At 42.7% G+C, this 25624-nt stretch overlaps 1 protein-coding gene across 22 annotated transcripts in view; it reads left to right on the forward strand.

The window, feature by feature from the left end:
• Positions 1–25624, forward strand: part of LOC118392578 (myosin-binding protein C, slow-type) — a 42458-nt gene that overhangs the window by 3278 nt on the left and 13556 nt on the right. For 2 of the 22 annotated variants that reach the window (XM_052460351.1, XM_052460343.1), the window contains exons 2-21: positions 3966–3989; positions 5340–5417; positions 10044–10238; positions 10988–11485; positions 12476–12526; positions 14441–14482; positions 15090–15131; positions 16074–16184; positions 16485–16633; positions 16741–16858; positions 16961–17009; positions 17783–17839; positions 19926–20089; positions 20242–20374; positions 23346–23470; positions 23636–23741; positions 23948–24114; positions 24240–24405; positions 24608–24714; positions 24807–24943. In XM_052460351.1, the coding sequence (XP_052316311.1) occupies positions 3966–3989; positions 5340–5417; positions 10044–10238; positions 10988–11485; positions 12476–12526; positions 14441–14482; positions 15090–15131; positions 16074–16184; positions 16485–16633; positions 16741–16858; positions 16961–17009; positions 17783–17839; positions 19926–20089; positions 20242–20374; positions 23346–23470; positions 23636–23741; positions 23948–24114; positions 24240–24405; positions 24608–24714; positions 24807–24943 (2519 nt within the window). The remainder of the gene's footprint in view (positions 1–3965; positions 3990–5339; positions 5418–10043; positions 10239–10987; positions 11486–12475; positions 12527–14440; positions 14483–15089; positions 15132–16073; positions 16185–16484; positions 16634–16740; positions 16859–16960; positions 17010–17782; positions 17840–19925; positions 20090–20241; positions 20375–23345; positions 23471–23635; positions 23742–23947; positions 24115–24239; positions 24406–24607; positions 24715–24806; positions 24944–25624) is intronic. The other 20 variants (XM_052460346.1, XM_052460347.1, XM_052460344.1 and 17 more) reach the window with 20 other exon arrangements.

Below are 25624 nucleotides of genomic sequence, written 5' to 3' on the forward strand. Positions count from 1 at the left end.
GGATCTAATAGTGTATGTACTTTGGATTACAGTATGTACAGTATTACTGTAATTAAGCACACAGCGATTTAGGAATGAGAGATGGATGGGAGTTACCGTATATTAAAAAGACAGAGGAAATTGTCAAAGGCAATAGATGTGAAGAGAGAGGGGAGAGGACAGAGAAGTCACAATGGGGCATGGCAGACAGTCTTACAGAGAGAGAGAGACAGGAATGGCACTGTAATGCACAGTATTTCTCCAGATCATTAACAAAGGACCCGTCGTGCCTGGCACAGTGCAGCGTGGCAAGGCTGGCAACCCTGCAGAATTCACAGGCTGTTGTGCCAGGCCTAGTGCTCATCGCTGAGTGCCACTCTGTGGAAATGGACAGGCTAGCAACAGAGCTATGGAAGTACACTGTCATCACCTTCCAAAAATTCCCCCTACACCCCCTCTCTTTTTCCTCTCCTTCCCTTACTCAGTCAGTCAGCGTCCGTGTCCAAAATCTGGCTTGCCTACTACTTACTTAAACTGCATTCTGTGTACTAATGGTACTACATACTATTTAGCACGCACTGTTTAGTAAAAAGTATGCAGTATGCCACGGCCAAAATATACTACTTTTGGTCCGTTCAAGACAACTGGGAATACGGAAACAAAACAAGGTCAGACTGGGAAAAATCAGAACGTCGGTGATCTTCAGAGCAGAGAAGTCAAAGCTCAAAGTTGATGCCTTTCTGACTTGTAATTCTGAGTGGGATGACCGTTCAAAAATTATTTTCCCAATCGTAGCACTTTCTTTCCCCCCAAGTTCCCTGCTGTCTTGAAAGCACCGTCAGTTACATCTTCATTTGAACCAGAAATGATCCTCTGTAAACCCACCCAGTGACCATTCCGTGTTGTTGTTTTGGGTTTACGTTAGCTATAAAGTTAGCATTTGGAACAATGTATTTGGAGTAAATTTAGGTGTACCGTATGCCTATGCGTGTATTAATGGAAGAGTCACCTGAAGCTTGAAAGTAATGACAGATGCAGTAGAGGAATGCAGTACTGAGGCAGATGGCTCGTAATGAGGACGACTGGCTACTACTCAGGTGGTGAGATTTCTGAAACCCAGAGCTGCTGAGGCATCACTCAAGTGGGTGCTATACATTGTGAAGGAAGTCCAGTAGCTACCCGACTCCCAGAGCAGACCACAACAAGATCGTCATCAGACTCCATCTTCATCATCCATGTCCCTGACCACCTTCCTCTGATCAAGCCATGAACTGTCCCTCCACCTTTGGAGGATACATGCACTCAGACTTGGTTGACCTAGCTAACTAAAGCTAGGCTACTCATGATCTATTGCTTCTTTGTTTTTTACTTTTGATGCACTTTGAGATTATGAAAGCGCTATTGAAATGTAATAAATTATTATACAAAAGATGGTTTATTTAGTTTAGTAGAGCAAAACGCTCTGATGAAGGCCAAGAGGCCGACAAGCTTCAATAAAAAAGTGCTACTAGCGAGAGCAGTGTGCAGGTTTATTTTTTCATCATAAACAACAGTGATACTAGTGAGAGCAGTGTGCAGGTTTCTCTTTTCATAATAAACAACAGTGATACTAGCGAGAGCAGTGTGCGGGTTTCCCTTATCTTTCAACTTATCAATTGTTACCATGCACCTGGAACTTAACTCCTGAAAAATATGGAAAAGTATAGCTTTCAGCATCAAACATATTACATGTCCAGGGCTCTGTTCTAGGCCCTCTCTTATTCTCGCTATACACCAAGTCACTTGGCTCTGTCATAACCTCACATGGTCTCTCCTATCATTGCTATGCAGACGACACACAATTAATCTTCTCCTTTCCCCCTTCTGATGACCAGGTGGCGAATCGCATCTCTGCATGTCTGGCAGACATATCAGTGTGGATGACGGATCACCACCTCAAGCTGAACCTCAGCAAGACGGAGCTCCTCTTCCTCCCGGGGAAGGACTGCCCGTTCCATGATCTCGCCATCACGGTTGACAACTCCATTGTGTCCTCCTCCCAGAGCGCTAAGAACCTTGGCGTGATCCTGGACAACACCCTGACGTTCTCAACTAACATCAAGGCGGTGTCCCGTTCCTGTAGGTTCATGCTCTACAACATCCGCAGAGTACGACCCTGCCTCACACAGGAAGCGGCGCAGGTCCTAATCCAGGCACTTGTCATCTCCCGTCTTGATTACTGCAACTCGCTGTTGGCTGGGCTCCCTGCCTGTGCCATTAAACCCTACAACTCATCCAGAACGCCGCAGCCCGTCTGGTGTTCAACCTTCCCAAGTTCTCTCACGTCACCCCGCTCCTCCGCTCTCTCCACTGGCTTCCAGTTGAAGCTCGCATCCGCTACAAGACCATGGTGCTCGCCTACGGAGCTGTGAGGGGAACGGCACCTCAGTACCTCCAGGCTCTGATCAGGCCCTACACCCAAACAAGGGCACTGCGTTCATCCACCTCTGGCCTGCTCGCCTCCCTACCACTGAGGAAGTACAGTTCCCGCTCAGCCCAGTCAAAACTGTTCGCTGCTCTGGCCCCCAATGGTGGAACAAACTCCCTCACGACGCCAGGACAGCGGAGTCAATCACCACCTTCCGGAGACACCTGAAACCCCACCTCTTCAAGGAATACCTAGGATAGGGTAAGTAAGGGTAGGTAATCCTTCTCCCCCCCAACAAGATTTAGATGCAAGTGGCTGTTCCACTGGTTGTCATAAGGTGTATGCACCAATTTGTAAGTCGCTCTGGATAAGAGCGTCTGCTAAATGACTTAAATGTAAATGTAATGTCAAAGCCTGTAAAAAGTATTATGCCAATTGCAGTATATTTCTCTGGAATACTTGTATATCGTCACACTTACAGAACATCAATGTGCCGGTGAAGCATAGGAAATAGATGTGTTGTTGCGGACACGGCATTTGGGTATTTAGACACGGCCACTCTCATTTTTCCTTTTGTCAATGACTAAGACTCCACCATTCTAAAATCATCCTATCTACTTTATGTGTGATGCCAGTACCCCCAAAATGCCCGTGTTTTCTTGTACTGTATGCAAATGTGAGTGGTATAAGCGTGGTTATCAGGCTCAAGATATACATCTGTTATTATTGATGCCAAAGTCCCTGTGGATTGATATCGGTCTTGGGGTAAGTGCTCTTCTTGTAGCCTCTATCTGTCACTGTCTGCTGGGGTCTCCATGTCTGTGTTTGCCTGTTACTGTGTAATCCATCCTCAGTCTACCAGGCTAATGTGACGATTGGGTGGAATCCCGTTTCCTCCAGTCTGCATACTGACACATGACATGAGAATGGAACTTTGTGAAACTTGCATTGACTTTCAATAGGAAGAGGAAAGAGGAAGAACCACTGTGTTGCGCAAAAGTGGAGATTTTCAATCTAACCTTCTGGTAAGGACCAGACAGAACACACGTGACTCTGTTTCACTAGCCCATTAATAACACACAAGGTAAACGTTCAAACCCGATAGGCTAGGGCGTACCAAGGGATGTATAGAGACGTTGATCCACTGAGGCCTAGCTTTAGGTCCCTTTAATAGGTTTAGATTGTAGTGTTCAAGTAGGTGCCAGAAACCTGCTGTGCAGGTTTGCTCAGTCAGGATGTGCAGAGTTCAAACAACGTGTGTCAATTGGTACCTTTTTATAATCAGTTACTACTATATAGTGTCCAGACACAAGGTGCTGTGCACCCCAGGGATGATGTGGCTCACTGGGGACATAAGACATAGGCTTATAGCAGTAGCATCCTAGTCATGATACTATACATTAAACTGTGTAACATGTATACATCCAACCTTCTCAATACTTTTAGAAAAACGGTCACATGCTGCTTTGATGTGTCCACTTACAGTATCAATATTTTGATAGTTGCTGTGGCGCGCAACAAATTGACTAAATCAAAAATCACCACTTTTGAATTGTTCTCTTTTGTCTCTGTTTTGCAGATGAGACACCCAATGGTGAAAAAGGTCAGTAAAGGGTGATGCCGAACAATGTTCTTTCACCTCACACAGCACTGGCTTTGAGCAGAGAAGTTGGTATGAGAGAATTATTATGATAAACATTGGTTATGTCATGCAGGAGAGAATGTATCCCATATTAAGTTGGCAGTTTTGGTCTATTGGATGGTAGAAACCATGTTTGTGCAAATGTGAAATCACATTAAGGTACGACTGAGGCTGTATGTGATGTGACTACTCCACTTCGACTTCAGTGTGAATGTGGAAACACGGTCGCTGGTTTAAACACTGTAAAAGTGTAAATGTCTACATGTCCTTGGCAATATAACTGTTGTATTACTGTGGCTCAGTGGTCAGTGGTGACGACCGAGTGGTCAGAATCTACACATTCCCCTGGCGGACCGACTGATCCAGGCCTGTTGATTCAGCTGACGCTCCTGCCCCCCCATGTGACCAGGGCGCTGGCGTGTTATTGGCTGCCTGCCGGCACCAGGCTTTGACCTTGGGAGCAGCGTCTTGGGCCTGGGGCTTCGTACAGTGGGGGGAATAGCTCTGCTCACACACAGGGTTAGGCTAAATGTATCCCTGGCCGGGCACTGATTTGATTTTACGTACTTCTCTGAAAGTATTAAATCGTAATTGTGCCATAAAAATCGCAATTGTGCTTCAGAATGAGAATTGTCTCAGATTTGATAGTGTAGTTTAAAGTCAAAAGTAAGAATACTCCAGAAAAATTTGGACAAAATTAATTCTGAATAAACCTGTCATACAGTAAGTGAAGGACACATTTGAACCCTGTAATGTATTTCATCCATCAACTTTGGGGCGGCAGGTAGCCTAGAACGTTGGGCCAGTAACCGAAAGGTTGCTGAATCGAATCCCAGAGCTGACAAGGTAAACATCTGTCGTTCTGCCCCTGAACAAGGCAGTTAACCCAATGTTCCGAGGCCGTCATTGTAAATAAGAACGTGTTCTTAACTGACTTGCCTAGTAGTTAAGTAAAGGTTACATTTTTAAAAATGAAAAAACATTTAAACATTCCCTCAAGCACACCAAAACAATGAATCTGGTTCAGCCAAATGGCTGTAAAAAAAAAATATTGAAGAGAAAATTTGTTCATCTACACTCAGAAAATATCCCATTTGATATTGTGCATGCATATGTACGAATGAATTCAGTGGATTTACTGTATGTGTCCCAATCTGTGTGTGACTGAGTGGAAAATGGCGAGTGAGGTCGGGCATACAGTGAGTTAGTATGCCCATTGGTGTGAGAGTGAGTATGTCAAAGACAAGGTGTGGAGACTTTGCGCTATTAAATGCAGCTCTTCCATCCCTGCTATATTTGTCACATACTCAGAGAGTGTTGCCCCAGACAGTAGTGAGGCGCCAATGCCCACACCTGAGATATCCCTCGAGGTCTCACCTCCACCCCCAGGTGGGTAACCATGCACTGGTGTCATGCCCCTCTTTTCTCCCCTTCCCCACTCTTCCCAGGTGATTAATTTGCACACCACACTGATAACACGCGTGTTTGTTGTTGTGTGTCCACCGTTCTTGTTTTTCTTGTTTTGTAATGAGATTTCTCAACTGTTCCTCGACGACACACACGTTCACATGCAAACATAACGCATATAAGTCAAAATAGTCTACGTGCGATCTGAATAAATCAACTTCCTGATAAACAGCACATATGATGCACATAATTCCGTAGTTGCACTGCTGCTACTGTAACACACTCCCGTGCTCACGTTGCTGTGATGCTTTGTCCCCAATACTGGCTTGTGCTTGTTCTACCAAGTGTGTGTGTGTGTGTGTGTGTGTGTGTGTGTGTGTGTGTGTGTGTGTGTGTGTGTGTGTGTGTGTGTGTGTGTGTGTGTGTGTGTGTGTGCGTGTGGTGTGGGTGGTACTGAAGTATTGGATTGGAATATGGAATCATCCACAGGAAGTACATTCATTGTGAATGAGGAAGTATAGGTTTAATTGTTACATTCAGCAGGTAGTCATCATTAGACCTATAATAGATTCCGTTGACCATGTCACGTTCAAATTTCTGGGAACTGTTATGATTTGCTATGTGGAATAATGAAAATCGTTTTTTTTAGAGCTTGTGGTACATTGCAATTAAGTCTTGTACAAGCTTGCTGAATAAGTAAAACTATACTTCCTTGAAGCCTCCAGGACTACCTATAGATGTGCAATGACCAGATTGGTATCATCCCTTAATTTTTTCTGCGTATTTGGCAAATAACTTTTTTATAATTTGTATACATTTTGATCACCTGTCATGCATTCAGACATGACTGTCAATGGAAAGACCCATTCTGGTTGCTGGCTATCTATGCTTATTCATGCCCAGCCAGCACCTCCTATACACTGCTCAAAAAAATAAAGGGAACACTAAAATAACACATCATAGATCTGAATGAATGAAATATTCTTATTAAATACTTTTTTCTTTACATAGTTGAATGTGCTGACAACAAAATCACACAAAAAGTATCAATGGAAATCAAATTTATCAACCCACGGAGGTCTGGATTTGGAGTCACACTCAAAATTAAAGTGGAAAACCACACTACAGGCTGATCCAACTTTGATGTAATGTCCTTAAAACAAGTCAAAATGAGGCTCAGTAGTGTGTGTGGCCTCCACGTGCCTGTATGACCTCCCTGCAACGCCTGGGCATGCTCCTGATGAGGTGGCGGATGGTCTCCTGAGGGATCTCCTCCCAGACCTGGACTAAAGCATCCGCCAACTCCTGGACAGTCTGTGGTGCAGACTGTCTACCTGAGCCACTTGTGTGGGTTGAGACTCCGTCTCATGCTACCACTAGTTGGTGGATGGAGCGAGACATGATGTCCCAGATGTGCTCAATTGGATTCAGGTCTGGGGAACGGGCGGGCCAGTCCATGGCATCAATGCCTTCCTCTTGCAGGAACTGCTGACACACTCCAGCCACATGAGGTCTAGCATTGTCTTGCATTAGGAGGAACCCAGGGCCAACCGCACCAGCATATGGTCTCACAAGGGGTCTGAGGATCTCATCTCGGTACCTAATGGCAGTCAGGTTACCTCTGGCGAGCACATGGCGAGCACTCTGGCGAGCACATGGAGGGCTGTGCTGCCCCCCAAAGAAATGCCACCCCACACCATGACTGACCCACCGCCAAACCGGTCATGCTGGAGGATGTTGCAGGCAGCAGAACGTTCTCCACGGCATCTCCAGACTGTCACGTCTGTGCTCAGTGTGAACCTGCTTTCATCTGTGAAGAGCACAGGGCGCCAGTGGCGAATTTGCCAATCTTGGTGTTCTCTGGCAAATGTCAAACGTCCTTGCACGGTGTTGGGCTGTAAGCACAACCCCCACCTGTGGACGTCGGGCCCTCATTCCACCCTCATGGAGTCTGTTTCTGACCGTTTGAGCAGACACATGCACATTTGTGGCCTGCTGGAGGTCATTTTGCAGGGCTCTGGCAGTGCTCCTCCTGCTCCTCCTTGCACAAAGGTGGAGGTAGCAGTCCTGCTGCTGGGTTGTTGCCCTCCTACGGCCTCCTCCACATCTCCTGATGTATTGGCCTGTCTCCTGGTAACGCCTCCATGCTTTGGACACTACGCTGACATACACAGCAAACCTTCTTGCCACAGCTCGCATTGATGTGCCATCCTGGATGAGCTGCACTACCTTAGCCACTTGTGTGGGTTGAGACTCCGTCTCATGCTACCACTAGAGTGAAAGCACCGCCAGCATTCAAAAGTGACCAAAACATCAGCCAGGAAGCATAGGAACTGAGAAGTGGTCTGTGGTCACCACGTGCAGAACCACTCCTTTTTTGGGGGTGTCTTGCTAGTTGCCTATAATTTCCACCTGTTGTCTATTCCATTTGCACAACAGCATGTGAAATTTACTGTCAATCAGTGTTGCTTCCTAAGTGGACAGTTTGATTTCACAGAAGTGTGATTGACTTGGAGTTACATTGTGTTGTTTAAGTGTTCCCTTTATTTTTTTGAGCAATGTATATACGCACACAGAGTGGGGAGAACAAGTATTTGATACACTGGCGATTTTTCAGGTTTTCCTACTTACAGAGCATGTAGAGGTCTGTAATGTTTATCATAGGTACACTTCAACTGTAATTAATGCAAATTAATTACTTGAAAATCATACAATTAGATTTTCTGGATTTTTGTGTTAGATTCCGTCTCTCACAGTTGAAGTGTACCAATGATAAAAATGACAGACCTCTACATGCCTACATGCTTTGTAAGTAGGAAAACCTGCAAAATCGGCAGTGTATCAAATACTTGTTTTCCCCATATATATATATATATATACACACACACACAGTGGGGAGAACAGGTATTTGATACACTGCCGATTTTGCAGGTTTTCCTACTTACAAAGCATGTAGAGGTCTGTAATTTTTATTTTAGGTACACTTCAACTGTGAGAGGCGGAATCTAAAACAAAGATCCAGAAAATCACATTGTATGATTTATAAGTAATTCATTTGCATTTTATTGCATGACATAAGTATTTGATCACCTACAAACCAGTAAGAATTCCGGCTCTCACAGACCTGTTAGTTTTTCTTTAAGAATCTCTCCTGTTCTGCACTCATTACCTGTATTAACTGCACCAGTTTGAATTGGTTACCTGTATAAAAGACACCTGTCCACACACTCAATCAAACAGACTCCAACCTCTCCACAAAGGCCAAGACCAGAAGGCTGTGTAAGGACATCAGAGATAAAATTGTAAACCTGCACAAGGCTGGGATGGGCTACAGGACAATAGGCAAGCAGCTTGGTGAGAAGGCAACAACTGTTGGCGCAATTATTAGAAAATGGAAGAAGTTCAAGATGACGGTCAATCAACCTCGGTCTGGGGCTCCATGCAAGATCTCACCTCGTGGGGCATCAATGATCATGAGGAAGGTGAGGGATCAGCCCAGAACTACACGGCAGGACCTGGTCAATGACCTGAAGAGAGCTGGGACCACAGTCTCAAAGAAAACCATTAGTAACACACTATGCCGTCATGGATTAAAATCCTGCAGCGCACGCAAGGTCCCCCTGCTCAAGCCAGAGCATGTCCAGGCCCATCTGAAGTTTGCCAATGACCATCTGGATGATCCAGAGGAGGAGTGGGAGAAGGTCATGTGGTCTGATGAGACAAAAATATAGCTTTTTGGTCTAAACTCCACTCGCCGTGTTTGGAGGAAGAAGAAGGACAACCCCAAGAACACCATCCCAACCGTGAAGCATGGAGGTGGAAACATCATTCTTGGGGATGCTTTTCTGCAAAGGGGAAAGGATGACTGCACCGTATTGAGGGGAGGATGGATGGGGCCATGTATCGCGAGGTCTTCCAGCATGACAACGACCTGAAACACACAACCAGGGAAACTAAGGAGTGGCTCCGTAAGAAGCATCTCAAGGTCCTGGAGTGGCCTAGCCAGTCTCCAGACCTGAACCCAATAGAAAATCTTTGGAGGGAGCTGAAAGTCCGTATTGCCGAACGACAGCCCCGAAACCTGAAGAATCTGGAGAGGGTCTGTATGGAGGAGTGGGCCAAAATCCCTGCTGCAGTGTGTGAAAACCTGGTCAAGAACTACAGGAAACGTATTATCTCTGTAATTGCAAACAAAGGTTTCTGTACCAAATATTAAGTTCTGCTTTTCGGATGTATCAAATACTTATGTCATGCAATAAAATGCAAATTAATTACTTACAAATCTTACAATGTGATTTTCTGGATTTTTGTTTTACATTCCGTCTCTCATAGTTGAAGTGTACCTATGATAGAAATTACAGACCTCTACATGCTTTGTAAGTAGAAAAACCTGCAAAATCGGCAGTGTATCAAATACTTGTTCTCCCCACTGTGTGTGTGTGTGTGTATGTATATGTGTATATATATATATATATATATATATATATATATATATATATATATATATATATATATATATATATATATATACTGCAGTGTTTTGAGAGGCTGCCAGTGCTTTTGCTCAAGGCATGCTGCTCCAGCCTGGCACTGTTATCTGCTGTACAGAACAACCGGTAGAGACTGAGGGGAAGGATCCACAGCCCATAGAGGTGATTAAGCCTGTACAGCCAGAACCAGTAGAGAATGGGTCTAAAGAACCAGAACCAGAGGCGGTTGTGGTCGGGGCTAAAGAGCAAGTCGAGTCTGTGAACTCTGAAGTAAAGGAGGAGGCCCCGTCCCCTTGCTCACCCCCACTGCCTGGTAAGTCAAATTAACTCAGTCTCAAGCCATTCACAGTAAAAACGCATGCTGTTTACTATAACGGAAGGCCCAGCATTTTTCCTGATCAGGTCATGTGGTTAGGAAAAACTCCAGGCCATACTCATAAATAGTAACAAGCGCGTCCATTCAATTGTCCCACTCTCAAACCATTGATTGAAGCAGTTTGACTCTAGTCTGTAATAGAGTTAGATCCATAGTGCTGGTCTTTGCAAAGGCCCTTTATCTTCTCCCAATAGATCATATGGGCCAAAGTTCCATTTAAATCAGTCAATGGACTGATAGAATCTGTATGAATCAGGGTTTTATTTGGATTGAAGCGCTGTTTGTAATGACAGACAGAGACACCTTTTGCCTCAATGGCTGCTATGACCCAATGTGATGAACTTCATTAGCATTTACACAACAACAGCCATACATTGGTTCATGCTTTGCTTTCTGCAGATTGTTGACTAGTGCATTTTTATATACAGTAAGTTCAAATTCTTCTAAGGCGAAAGTGCCCCCAAAATCGTGTCTGATAGCTGTCATGGTTAAACAGCACATATAGGCTACGTGTAAATGCAGCGTGTCTGCTGTGTGCACAGTTCAGTACGACAACTTTACGGCACATACAGTTGGAGTTGGCAGTTTGTTTGTATTAGAAATTGATGACTGAAAGAAACTTAGTGCTGTGTTAGTGGAGGAGATGGACGGTAACTTTAATCTGTGAGAGCCTTGTCCCAATTCAGCAACCGTGAAGGAGGAAGCAGAGCCAGTTGTTACGGAGGTTAACCAACCGCCAGAGCCTGTTGTTACAGTGGTTACCCCACCACCACCACCACCTCCAGAACCAGTTGTTACGGATGTTACCCAACCGCCAGAGCCTGTTGTTACAGTGGTTACCCCACCACCACCACCACCACCACCACCACATCCAGAACCAGTTGTTACGGAGGTTACCCAACTGCCAGAGCCTGTTGTTACAGTGGTTACCCCACCACCACCACATCCAGAACCAGTTGTTACAAAGGTTACCCAACTGCCAGAGCCTGTTGTTACAGTGGTTACCCCACCACCACAACCAGTTGTTACATTGGTTACCCCACCACCACCCCCACCTCCAGAACCAGTTGTTACGGTGCAGGTTACCCCACCCCCACCTCCAGCAGGTCTGGAAGAGTGTGTGTGTCTGTGCAAATGCACGAACATGTGTATGTGCATATGCAAGAACGTGTGTGTGTATATAGGTAGGCTACGTTTATGTGCCTATGCACAAACATGTGTTGATGTGTGTATGTTTGTGTGTGTATTATTGTGTGCGTGGCGTGTGTGTTTTCTGTGTCTATTCCTCTCAGTACAGTTTGCAGACTGTTTATAGCTGAGGGTCTAGGTTTCATAGTGAGGCTATACTGTAGCAACAAGCACAGTGCTGTTGACAGCCGCAGCAGCAGCTGCTGATCTAGACGTATGGAAGGTTATATCTCTCCGCAGTTGTCACTCATCACTCAGCATTGCTCCAGTGCCTTTTTACCACAACAAAGGTCAGTTTCATATGTCCCTTCTGTTTTGCTCAACCCCCACCCACCTTGAACGCTCTCTCTATCACACCCTTATTTTTAAGAAATAGCACCCCTTGTGTGGACATCCGGTAATACCGTATACCCCGGTGTGGTACAGAAACAGGATGAAAATCTGGATACCGCCCAACACTACCCTCTATAACGTCTCTGGAGGTGGAGCTGAGCTCAGTTACTCTTTTGATCGACAAAAAGTTTCTAAGTAACAGGGTTTATCTTGGATAGTTAGGTCTTTAATCTTTCATATCCCTTGTGGACATTCGTGTGTGCTTGTCAACTTCAATCTCTTTCTTCCTCTCACAGTGCTTCTCACTTGCGCTTCCAGCTTTCCTAAACCAAGCTTGTGGTGTTACGCATAATTCCTTTATCTTACGTACACGTGTGATCTCTTACATCACCGTCCACTCCCATCTCATAGACACTGGTGTGATCTCTCACAGGACACGCTTCGATCTCACGATCAACACGTTTGTGGTCTCATACACTTCATCTATCCATTTCAAAGACATGCATATGTGGTGGTGTTGTGTCGTGTCGGTCCCATGTTCTGTCTTGTCTTGCATGCTTTGTCTTGTGGCTTGTCTTGTTGGCCTGCCTTGCCGGTGATGGACTTGGAGCTTTTTGATAGGTGGGTCTGTGTCAATCACACCTTTATTGCAGATAAAGATGATGACGCTACAACCAACACCCCATCACCACCGCCCCCACCAGGTTGGTAACCATGACAAACCATCCTCATTTCCCCCCCTTTCCCACCTTGTCAAGTCGGTTACCATGGAGACTCCACTATAGGACAGGGCTCCCATCAACACCCCAAAAGTACATTTTGCAGGAGACAATTACTGTGGGGAAGACTTGATATACCTATATTCCTGATATGCGTTTAATACTGGCACATGGCATTTTGCTGGTTAGAATATTCAGGATCAGCTCCTAAACTATTGCAATATATGTTTGTGCATATCAAATATGTTGTTTACATGCACGCCAATTAAAAAATGCCAAAGTATAATTCCTACAAGCACACAAACCTTTATTTATTATAATTCTCAAATAAAGGTATGGATGTGAAGATCACATCTGACATGTATACTGTATATATACACACACACAATGCCTTTAGAAAGTATTCACACACCTTGACTTTTTCTACATTTTGTTGTCTGTTACCGCCTGAATTTAAAATGGATTAAATTGAGATTTTGTGTCACTGGCCTATACAAAATTATGTCAAAGTTGAATGATGTTTTTTGAAATGTTTACAAATTACTTTAAAATGAAAAGCTGAAATATCTTGAGTTAATAAGTATTCAACCTCTTTGTTATGGCAAGCCCAAATAAGTTCAGGAGTAAGAATGCGCCTAATAAGTCACATAAGAAGTTGCAGGGAGTCGCTCTGTGTGTAATGACAGTGTTTAACATGATTTTTGAATGACTACCTCATCTCTGTACCCAACCATTCAATTATCTTTAAGGTCCCTCAGTCAAGCAGTGAATTTCAAACACAGATTCAACTACAAAGACCAGGGAGGTTTTCCATTACCTTACAAAGAAGGGCACCTATTAGATGGGTAAATAAAAAAACTGAATATCCTTTTGAGCATGGTAAAGTTACTAATTACACTTTGGATGGTGTATCAATAGTGCACTGTCGCTACAAAGATACAGGCGTCCTTCCTAACTCAGTTGCCCGGTGAGAAAGGAAACGGCTCAGGGATTTCACCATGAGGCCAATGGTAACTTTAAAACAGTTACAGAGTTGAATGGCTGTGATAGGAAAAAAACGGAGGATGAATCAACACTATTGTAGTTACTCCACAATACTAACATAAATGACAGAGTGAAAAGAAGGAAGCCTGTACATAATAAAAAATATATTCCAAAACACGCATCCTGTTTGCAATAAGGGAGTAAAGTAAAACTGCTATAAATGTGGCTAAGACTAGGGAGTTTTTTTTTAGGATAAAAAGAAACGGAATAGAGCTAAACACAGGCAAAATCCTAGAGGAAAACCTGGTTCAGTCTGCTTTCCAACAGATACTGGGAGACAAATGCACCTTTCAGCAGGACAATAACCTAAAACACAAGGACAAACGTACACTGGAGTTGTTTTCACTTTGTCATTATGAGGTATTGTGTGTAGATGGGTGAGAGGGGAAATAAACATTTAATCCATTTTGAATTCAGGCTGTAACACAACAAAATGTGGAATAAGTCAAGGGGTGTGAATACTTTCTGAAGGCTTGGAATATACACACCAGTACCATTCATGCCACGTATGCTCATCATGTATACTGTATGTATATTATATGTTATGTGTATATATATGATGATATTATACATGTTTTGGTTTGTCCTAGACCTCAATTATGTTGATTTTTATACCGGTTCTCTTGTCTTGAATTGTGTTATATGTATTCATTTATTTCATTGGAAATGGTTGGTATAAGTAATTGGAGGTTTCATTTAATATTTTTTCTGATTACAAGGCCATAAGGACAATTTGTCATACTACTTTTGTCAATCATCACAAAGAGTCAATCGAAATATTCCTCACCAGAGTCAAATCAATTGACTAGTTAAAAACACAAATTAATACCAGTCATGCTGTGCTTTCTTTCACAGAGGATGCCAATACAGCCAAGAAACTGTCTATTGAGCTGCCTAGTAAGATCTTTCTGTTAATTCTACAACTATAGCTCTGACCAAACTAGTCTTTTTGATCAGAATGTTACAACTGCCTGGATGTAGGAAACATGTTCGGAGACATGTTTATTTCTAGAAGGTGTTTTGTGTGATTTTTGAAGTTTGTTCTTTTTCCAACCTTAGATTGTCAATAGTGAAACATATTGCAAAAACACCATAATAGATTTTTATGAAAAATAAATGATAAGAATTTAAAGATTTTAAGGGTCTCCTTTTCTGCAATTTTCTGTCTGGCACATGCATGTTAGACATGTATGTCAACACATTTGGAATTCTGGTCGTAATGCAACAATACAGTTTGTATAAAACTTTATTTTAAGAAATACAAAGGCATGAAAGAAGATTCAAAACTGATTCTCCTCACTGGTGAAACCTAACAATGTACATAGTTACAGCTTTTAATTGGCAGATTGCATCATTATGTCAGAATTCGTCAGGGCTCAGCTTGCTTAATGTTCGATGTCTTGTATTGCTTGCTGGTCCTGAATGTTTGTGTGTGCTTGCTTCTGTGGACTTTACAGTACTATTTCTTATAATATGCTGTAAATTTCTCTCTGTCTTTGTTCAGATGATAGCGTCCATGTGTCAGCCATGGGGAGAAAAGACTCAGGTAATACTATGTAACAAAAGCCATAATAACCATCCTATTAGGAGGTTAGTTTTCAATAGCAGAGCTCCAGAATAGCAGTAGCCTCTCTGGAGCAAGCCCACTCACGAATAGTGTTAGTCTCTTAGCTGGCTCTTTTAATTTTCCCCGATTAGCTGGTCCAATGGGACCTGGCTTGGCATTCTTTAAAAGCTCAGGTTCATTTGGACTATGTTCTGCTCCATGAAAAATACTGGTTTCCTAAAATGTCATAGTTCAACTGCCACGTTCCTCTCCAATGCTTGGAGGAAGCTATGGGGCTTTTCAACATCTTTATCTTTTTCAAACATCATGGGATAATGAATGACATTTCACATAACTAAGAAGTAAATTAAATGACTAAGTGACCTAGTTGAGTGTTAGTCTTTGAGTCAGAGATGACGTAAACTGGGTGAGGGTAGCTGGGTCTTTGCAGTAGGTAGCGAGGGGTGGGGCTGAAGGAACTCCCTGTGTAGGTCTGTCTATAGTAGTTTCATCACATGTTGGGCATGGCGACTGCTGACATCAGTCCTAGTCCACTGAGTTCTCAAAGAAGACCGGAGCATTTAGAAATGGAAGAACGTATGAAACGATACACTTTTGCACACAGCAAAGGTGTCCCCTCCGATATGGTAATCATTCAAAACCCGTAACGCTTTTCCCAGTACAGGTATTTGTTCTATGTTCCATGTTCTTATGCTTTCCATGTTGTAAAATGTTATGCTTTCCATGTTGCAGCTGCCATGAACAGCTGAGGAACGGTGTGAATGTATTTCTGTCTGTCTATCTACCTTTGGAAGTATATCACTTTCAGATGAATACAGAGAAGTGTGCTGACAGATTGTTGAAGCCATTGAGTACAGTATACGAGAAGTGTGTTGGTGTTGATGGTGTGATGGTGTGTGTCCGTCTCTCCTGATCGAACAGTGTGGTCTCTGGGAGAGGGACAGGCTCCAGAGGACCTTGACAAGCCCGTAGACACCCCACCGCTGTCCAGCCTGCTCATAGAAAGACCCCAGGGCGGATCCATCACTGTGGGTGAGTGCCTGCTGAGTGAGCTCTCCTCTCACAGCTGCTGTAGACCAGAGATGATATACTCAGAGACATTTTAAAACCCTTACATACATGTATTATATTTGTACTGGTCAAGGTCTTTTCGATTTGTCTCTCTCCCTTGTTATGATGAAAGATAGCCTCTCTCTCTTATTCTCTGCCTCTCTCTCACTATTGTATTTATTCTCTCCAAGAGAAGGAACCTCTGGCAACCATGTGTAGTACATCTATCCACCTCAAAGGCTATTCCCACCATGGACATGCTGTGTTTTACATGTTCACAAGGTGGAGACATCTCCTTTGTTGCCAAGGTGGAGGCCCAAGACCTGCTCCGTAAACCCACCATCAAGTGGTTCAAAGGGAAATGGATGGACCTGGCCAGCAAGACCGGAAAGCACTTGCAACTGAAAGAAACCTTTGACCGACGCACCAAGGTAGACACCCTCCCATGTATAGCTCTATGTACTGTATGTTAACACACACACACGCACACACATTGGTCCCCTAGCTGTCCTTCCAATACCTATGTATCACCCTGCAGATTCACACATTTGAGATGCATATCATCAAGGCCAAAGACAACTATGCTGGAAACTACAGGTGTGAGGTCACCTACAAGGACAAATTTGACAGCTGCTCTTTTGACCTGGAAGTGAAAGGTTTGTTGCGCTGTTCGAGTCTCAGTCATACAGCAAAGAACACACACTGAAACACGAGCAATGATACAATATACTGTGTTATTGTTTTGCATTGTCTTTCAGAACTGGAACAGTCACAGAGTGTTGATATTCGATCAGCCTTCAAAAGAAGGTAATGAGAGCAACACAATCTGACCTTTTAAACAGACAGTTAGTAGACTAGTTTTCAGAGTCAACAAAATAGTGATATTTTTACAGTTATTGGTTAGATTGAGCATTTGACTAATGAGTATCCTTTTTTCTCATAATGATAAATATGACAATAGTAACATTAAACACAAACTTCACTGGTTTTGAGCAAGATTCAATACACTTGGCAAATAAAGCTGAAAATGTACATTTGAACATCAGATACATGGGACATTGTGGCTCAGTAGGAAAACCATGGCTCTTATCACAAACCAACATGAGAACATAGTGTCTGAAACATAATGACCATGAAATCAGATGTGATTAACCTTTATTAAGGTAATTGCCAATCAACGTGTTGAACAGCACAAAGGCCAATGCTTGCATTTGAAACTCCCTCCCAACAATGTGTCAGAAAGCAACGCAAAACATCCCAGCCCCATAGCATTATCCCAACGTAGCTGCTCAGTGATGCTCCTGCAACACAGCAGAAACATTGTGGAAATGTTTTCATACGCTGGTAGGGATCGCTCTCGATACTCCTTACACAAACCAGTTCATTAGAAGCATTTAATTGGAAATGAATCGAAAGGGTTTTTGTGTAAGCTACCAATCATGTGTTAGTCTGAACCTAATGCATTTGATTGAAGTCAGTAGCCGCTGCTTTGCGTTGTTCTTTTAGCATTGTTTATCTAGTTGCCTGTTACTGTTTCTACTCTGATTAAATCTCCATTAATCTCTTCTTGTTAACAACAGCAGTGAAGGACACGAGGATGCAGGGGATCTTGACTTTAGTGGTCTTCTTAAACATAGGTGAGAGTCACTGTCCGTCCTCAAGGGGACAGTCTTATTTTTGTATTATTTTTTACTATGCCCTTGTTTTGGGTGTTTACCTCTTTTCTCTTTATTTTTTATTTTGCCCTAGCAACCACCATTAAATCTTTTACCCTCTTTTTACTATTTTTTTATCACATGGTATATATATGCATTACAATAGAGTATAATATATTAAAGAGTGCAGTATATTAGTTAGAACATAGGTGAAGTACCATGTACTGTAAGAGTACATAATTTAATTAATATCAGGAGTTACAGTGAATCACATACTATCTAGTACACTATCTACTCTCACATATTGATAACTGTATTTTTTAGTTTCTTTTTTAGTTTGTAAATACAAATCTACATTTTTTTTCTTGGTTCAGACAACAGCATGTTTTTTCAATGTACTGCAATGAGTACAATAGACGTAGACAGACCGTGACACTTCACTGAGGTAAAATTACACATTTATTTGGGCTTGTTTCTTCTTCTTCCCTACACATTCAGAAACCAAAGGTTAGTAGAGAGAATAACCTAGGTAATTAAACGATTAGACCTTACTGCGGGGTAAGTACTATAATCCTGTAGCGTCCCCAGCATGGAATGTAGCTCTAGGATCTGGAACAAGCAAGAGTGTTGGCCTACTGTAGCAAGGTAACACTTCATTTATAGCCAACATTCTCAAATGCTCCATTAACAATCAGTAAGGATAGAAATGGACTTTGCATCATAAAGTCTCTCTACTGTTGGGGATGACCACTTTTTTGATCAACAGTAGAGTTCAGTAATACTCTGTTTATGAGGCCAAAGGACTCCCATTTCGGATCATTAGTGATCTGCTAGTGGATCATTTATGAATGATGCTGTGAAATAGTGTTATCGCTACAATGTCATTTTATTTCAACTTAGAAATACAAGGCACATATCACAATGTTTATTTCAGTATACACAGTAATTGCCTGAAAATAAACAAGAAGAGAGATGCATAAGAATGAAATAATAATTTCATGCTTTTTTACCTCCAAAGCTTTCCGACATTTGGGAAAATGTCCATGAAAGAACGGACTGATTGAATGATCTTTATTTAGCTGCCTAATGGATCTACTCACGCCCAGGGCAACATGCTTATTAACCTGGATCTCACAGATCTAACATCCACTATGGACGCCTAGCCTTCCATCTCTAACACGGTCAGAGCGTCTCTGAAGTGGTGATGAGTGAACATACTGAGACACAAGGCAAAGGGATGGGCAATGTGAATAGAAAGAGAAGGAATGTAGACTTTATCAGCAGCACATCTTGGAGTAAGATCTCCCTATATTCCTGCATGCAGCACCTAGATCAGTAGTTCTTTCCCAAATTGTTTAATTCTGTTGAGGTGTCATGTTCACCCCCCCAAGGAACAAAAGTAGCCTAATAGCATTAGTTTATTACCTTTTACTGTTATTTATTAATACAGCACTGGTTAAAATGTATTTTCTCTTGCAAAATCTCATCCTAAAGGCAAGTAACAATGTCCAGACTAAAAGAACTCGACCCTGGTCAAAACCCCTACCTGAAACATATTCAACTCCCTTGTAATAGTCTGATCCCTCTACTTGCCTCAGCAGTAAAACCCTTCCAATAGGATATAATAGACTAGCCACCCCCTCTCCTCTTGTAACACCTCATCCAGAGATGATGTCAAAGGACAGGTACAGGGCTTCAGACCACGCCCATCCCTTTGTGTGACATGTCCTGAGGAACTCTGTAGGGAGAGAGAGAAGAGAGGGAGAGAACGTGTGTCTGATATAAGGAGAGAGAAGAATAGAAATGACTAGAAACACAGCAGATCAGTAGAATAGCGAAGGGAAAACTCTTGAAAACTAAGTTAGTAGGTAGTCCCTATCTACAGTAGATACAACACAGAGTAGTCTTCCTTCAGCGCAGTCACTGTCCCTTTTATAGTATCCTCTCCCCTTTCCAGAACCTCCTTCCCCACCCAATACCCCCCATAGGGATCAGTTCCTCAGGACACGTCGCGATAGCCCAGAGCGTGGCCCCAGCCCTCACACCCTCCCCTCGTGTCCTGCCCCAGGGAGCCCAAGCAGGATGAGACCCCCGAAGTGGACGTGTGGGAGATCCTGAAGTCGGCCAGGCCAGACCAGTACGAGAAGATCGCCTTTGAGTATGGCATAACAGACCTGAGGGGTCTGCTCAAGAGGTTGAAGAAGACCAAGAAAGAGGAGAAGAAGAGTGAAGGTGCTGAATAGAGTGTTTGTCCATGTGACTGTGTGTCACTGTTGGGATTATGATGCACTAATCTGTGATTATTCAGGGAAAAGGCACACATTTCACTGGTTTTCTATAGAATGAATAACCATTGTCATGGGATATTGTCTTTTTTGACAAAGCGTTTGCCAAGAAGTTGGATCCAGCATACCAGGCTGACAAAGGAGGGAAGATCCGCTTAGTGGTGGATCTTGCAGACCCCACAGTAGAGCTGAAATGGTACAAGAACGGCCAGGAGATCCGTCCAACTCCAAAGTATGTCAAGCTTTTTCTTCTTTCTCCATGTGTTAGTCTTCTGTATGTTTTTCTCAATTTCGTCTTCTCACAAATGAAAGGCCTTTTTGGGAGTTCCTCATAAAATGTGTTTCATTCGTGATTTGGTCCTCATTGCCAGTCCCCTGGCACTTGTAGTTTTTATATGTTCCTTGTCATGTCTCTCAGCATTGAAAAGCAATGGTTCACATGCTAGTGTTTCTGATGGTCTTGCGGTGTACACAAGCAAGCAAGGACACATACACCCAAACTTGCCCATCAAAACACACATTGTTTTACACCAATAATTGCTTTCACATAATGACACACACATACAGCCCTGTGTGACCCTGTTATGAACAGGGTCTACTGCCTCAGACCTTGTAAACCAGGGACAAGTCTGACCCTACATGCCCTTCACACCCATACAGAGCTCCCATTGTGCCCAGACACACACACAGCTACATGACCAGCCCAGATCTCTGCACTGTAAACCATTACCAGCTGATGCCCAGTGAACAAATAACATTCTCTCAACACTAATGTGGTGTTGATAAGATACCACCTGCATCTCACGGTACCTTCTCCACAGGTCTTTAACTGACTCTGGCTTTGTAACAATCAATGGATGATCTATTATTTTGATAGCTGTGTACCCCACCAATGTTAGTGTACCATAAATATAATATGGCGTAGTTTAAGTGTATTGATCTTACCACATCGTTTTATCAACCTATCAATAATGAGAATGTATAACGAAAAGTGACTATTTTCTTACCTCTCTCTGGAAATCATTTGTATAATTAAGTGATAATGCCCGAGAAGCCAGTGTTTGAGGATATATTAACACGGGTGTTGTGCAAACCATGCCAATATATCCTCCAAACACCGGCTTCGAGGGCATTATCACTTTTATACAATGGGTTACCAACCTATTCAAATAATGATTGACATAATTTCATTTTCATCATTATGTTGATGAATTTATTCATACTATTTCATCCTTCCACAATATATAATCCCAACACAAATCTAGGGTTGCTACCCAAGCCGGCTGGTCGTTCGTTCTATTGGTTCGGTTGCCAGAGACGCGACCCAGTTGATCCGTCTTTTTGTTCTGTATCTATGGATGTGACCCAGTTGTTCGTTCTAAATGTTCCATTGCCATACTGTCTGGCAACGTTCTTATCCCTTGCTTGCTAGCTAGCCAACTACGGCTAACTTACAGTCACGTCAAACAGTGCTATCAGAATAACATCAAAGTAGCTGCATTTGCATTTGTTTAAGTTGTTTTCTAGTGACATTTATTTGGATACATCCATAACACTGAGCTAATGAGGCACGATTTCGCCTGGCATTGAAAATGTGCTCTCTCGTCAGGACACTTGTTCAGAGGAGCTAGCCATCAACAGACTGCAAACTAGCTGCACTTCGTTGACATTTCTTTGTATACATCCATTAAAATTATGCCAGCTAATTCATGATTTCAACTGGCTAAGAAACGCTGCCTGCCTGTCTGTCTTGTCTCGACTCGTTCATTACTATGCGATAACTGTAGATTGTTTCAATATTCAAATTTTATGTCGCAAATGTCGGAGAGACAGTAAGGTTTATACACATCTCTGCTGTTAAAAACTAAATGTTAGTCTAAAAGAAATGTGAGATAATGTCTAGATATTTTTTATAGTGGAGATCAAGTTAATAAAGTGCCTGGCTGGGCTGATGAGACAGTGGATTGTGCAGTCAGATGTAACAGTTAACAAATTCCATCATATGAAACAAAATTCTCTGGTCTGATGAAACCAAGATTGAACTCTTTGGCCTGAATGCCAAGGCTGCAAGAAAAATACATATTTTCAACTTTGACTTTCACCCAAAAACAAACGCAGATTGGATGTCGGGCATAATCTTATTTTCAACATCTGTTCAACAACATTTTGCTAGGTAGGATAGCCCAATGTCAAAACACAGTTTGAACGTGTCCAAATCTATAACCAATATGCAGAAAACTTAAACATAAAATGTAGTAAAATGACAAACATGCCACAACAATAATCATATTTAGCCGTTGGTAACTTGTGGAGTAGACACCGGCTGGAATTAGACCCACCCGTGTGTATTAACAGTAGTTATACAATACTTTTGAAAGTTAATCTCATCACTCAATCTAACATCTGTATTACTCAATGTTACAAGACCTCTATGTACCCTCAAAGTGTGTACTTAGATTCTAAAAAGGAAAGGGTCGATCTCAGGCTACTCTCAGTAGAGGTTGTTCAAAGCCAAGCCGAGTTAAAGCCATCTGGGAGGTTATTGCAGTTTTCTGTTCCCTGGTCTCCAGTGGTGTATTTCCCAGGATTCCCTGTTATGAAGATCTCTCGATCTCTCTCTCCCTCTCAATTTTTTGTAACACTATTGGCTGTTACAGCCCCCTCCTCTGTCTGTCTGTCATGCCATGGTGCTCATCCTTTTTCTCTGCTATAACTACTTCTTCCTCTGGCTCCATTCCGGCTCCACTGCTGACCTTAAGTCAAAGGAAGTAAGTCCACCCGTCCTACATCCCTGACCTCTGGTGTGACCCCAACCCTCTGTCTACTCTATTCCTCTGGGTGTGCACTGACAACCCACGCTGATGCATGTTGGGATGTGTTTGTTTGTGAATGGGGGCGGGTCTCTGTATATGAATTTGGCTGTATATCTTCACATTACAATGACTCAATGACAAAGGTTTTTGATTAATAAACTAGCACAACTTTTTATTCTTAAAAAAATAATAAAATACTACATCTATTTCTGCTTTTGGAAGACACAAGTAAGCAAAGGCAACTGTCTGTAGCTCAGTGGATGATATGAAGTCTTGAAATAATTGCCATTCACAAGCATATATGGTATACTATAACTTTATCTCCAAGCACATATAGTCACAGTATGTGGATATCCAGTGATTTGATTGATTGATGCACTTGCTGCATAGGTTTATCTTTGAGCAAAAGGGCACACAGCGGATCCTGGTCATCAACAACTGCGGCCTGAATGATGATGCTGCTTATTCCGTAGCTGCGGGAGAAGAGAAATGCACCACAGAGCTGTTTGTCAAAGGTACCCCTCTCCATTCCATCATCCTTCTCTCTTCATTTTAATGTCTCTTTGAGGAATTAGTGGGACCAGAATGTGGTCACTCCACAATTTCACACTCCACTGTTTCTAATTATATTGATGCCTGCCCCTCTATGATTTTATGATTTGTATCTTACCTTTCTGCAGAGTTACCAGTGAAGATTACTAAAGGGATTGAGGCGGTGAAAACGACAGTGAACGAGAGGATTGAGTTGGAGTGTGAAGTGTCTGAAGAAGGAGCTCAAGTTAAATGGTAGGGCCATGTCAACTTATTGTGTGTATGTGTTTTCCCTTTGTGTGTGTGTATGCTTGTGTATTTTTCCCATATATATATATATATATATATATATATATATATATATATATATATATATATATATATTTGTGTGTGTGTTTTCCCTTGCGTCCTTTGTGTGTGTGAGTGCCTCTGAGCCTCTAACCTTTTGTCTTCCCCCTCAGGTGTAAGAATGGCGTGGAGGTACCGACCGGGCCCCGGTCACGCTACCGTGTCAAGTCTGACGGGCTGAAACACTGGCTAATCATTGACGATGCCTCAAAGGAGGACACTGGAACATTCTCCCTAATGGCCTCTGGGGGCACCTCTGAAGCCAAAGTCCAGGTTGAATGTGTGTATTTCACTTCCCTCTCTTTTCCTCACACTTTCTCTCTTCCTAGAAACTGTAGATCAACTATATTGATGACTATTTTTACTTTTTTATATCCTCTTTCTTTCTGTTCTTCCCTTCATCAGTGAAGCCACTGAAGATTATTCAGGATTTGCAGGACATGACAGTGCTTTTGGGCCAGCCACTGAAGATGCACTGTGAGATTTTCCCTGGGAATGTTCCAGGTCGCTGGTACAGGAACGGACAGTTGATCCAGTCCAACGACCGCATCAACATCCTGCAAAGAGCCAAGTACGTCACCTCCCTCCCACTCGCCCATCTCCTCAGCCAAATCATGATTCATCATTAGGCCCATGCAACCTGATCAAGAAAAACTCAGGGTCTTAGCCTTTCCGTCTGTCCTCCTGCTGGTCTCTAGTGTCTTTTTCATATTGATTAAGCTGTCTTCTCAGGAGCAAGCCTACAGTATTCACTTGTTTTCTTGTTTTGACAGGAACCACCGATTAGAAATTGTGAACAGCACCCTTCACGATGCCGGGGATTATACCTTTGTGCCAGAGGGATACTCTCAGAGCCTCTGTGCCAAAATTCATATCGTTGGTACAGTAATTTTAATGATACAAAACCATCCATGGGTTGATAGGAATATTATAGAGCACTTACATGTTTTCTTCCTTGTCCCGTTCCTACAGATCCTCCCAGGGTGCACCTGGAGAGCTTGAACTTCCCTGACAACACAGTGACCATTGTGGCAGGAAATAAACTCCGTGTGGAGATCCCCATCAGTGGAGAACCAGCACCCAGAGTGGTGTGGATGAAGGGAGAGAGGGTGAGTGCTGACCTGGGTCGAAATAGGCTTCATTGTGCTTAATTGTTGTCGGAAGTAAAGTATACAGTCGTGGCCAAAAGTCTTGAGAATGACACAAATATACATTTTCACAAAGTCTGCTGCCTCAGTGTCTTTAGATATTTTTGTTAGGTGTTACTATGGAATACTGAAGTATAATTACAAGCGTCAAAGGCTTTTATTACAATTGTCAATTACAAGCGTCAAAGGCTTTTATTACAATTGTCAATTGACAATTACAATTGTCAAAGACTTTTATTGGCAATTACATGAAGTTGATGCAAAGAGTCAATATTTGCAGTGTTGACTTCTTTTTCAAGACCTCTGCAATCTGCCCTGGCATGCTGTCAATTAACTTCTGTGCCACATGATGATGGCAGCCCATTCTTGCATAATCAATGCTTGGAGTTTGTCAGAATTTGTGGGGTTTTGTTTGTCAACCCTTGAGGATTGACCACAAGTTCTCAATGGGATTAAGGTCTGGGGAGTTTCCTGGCCATGGACCCAAAATATCGATGTTTTGTTCCCCGAGCCACAAACTTATAACTTTTGCCTTATGGCAAGGTGCTCCATCATGCTGAAAAAGGCATTGTTCGTCACCAAACTGTTCCTGGATGGTTGGGAGAAGTTGCTCTCGGATGATGTGTTGGTACCATTCTTTAT

This window comes from Oncorhynchus keta, chromosome 13 (assembly GCF_023373465.1).
Source record: "Oncorhynchus keta strain PuntledgeMale-10-30-2019 chromosome 13, Oket_V2, whole genome shotgun sequence".
In the NCBI taxonomy this organism is placed as follows: domain Eukaryota; kingdom Metazoa; phylum Chordata; class Actinopteri; order Salmoniformes; family Salmonidae; genus Oncorhynchus; species Oncorhynchus keta.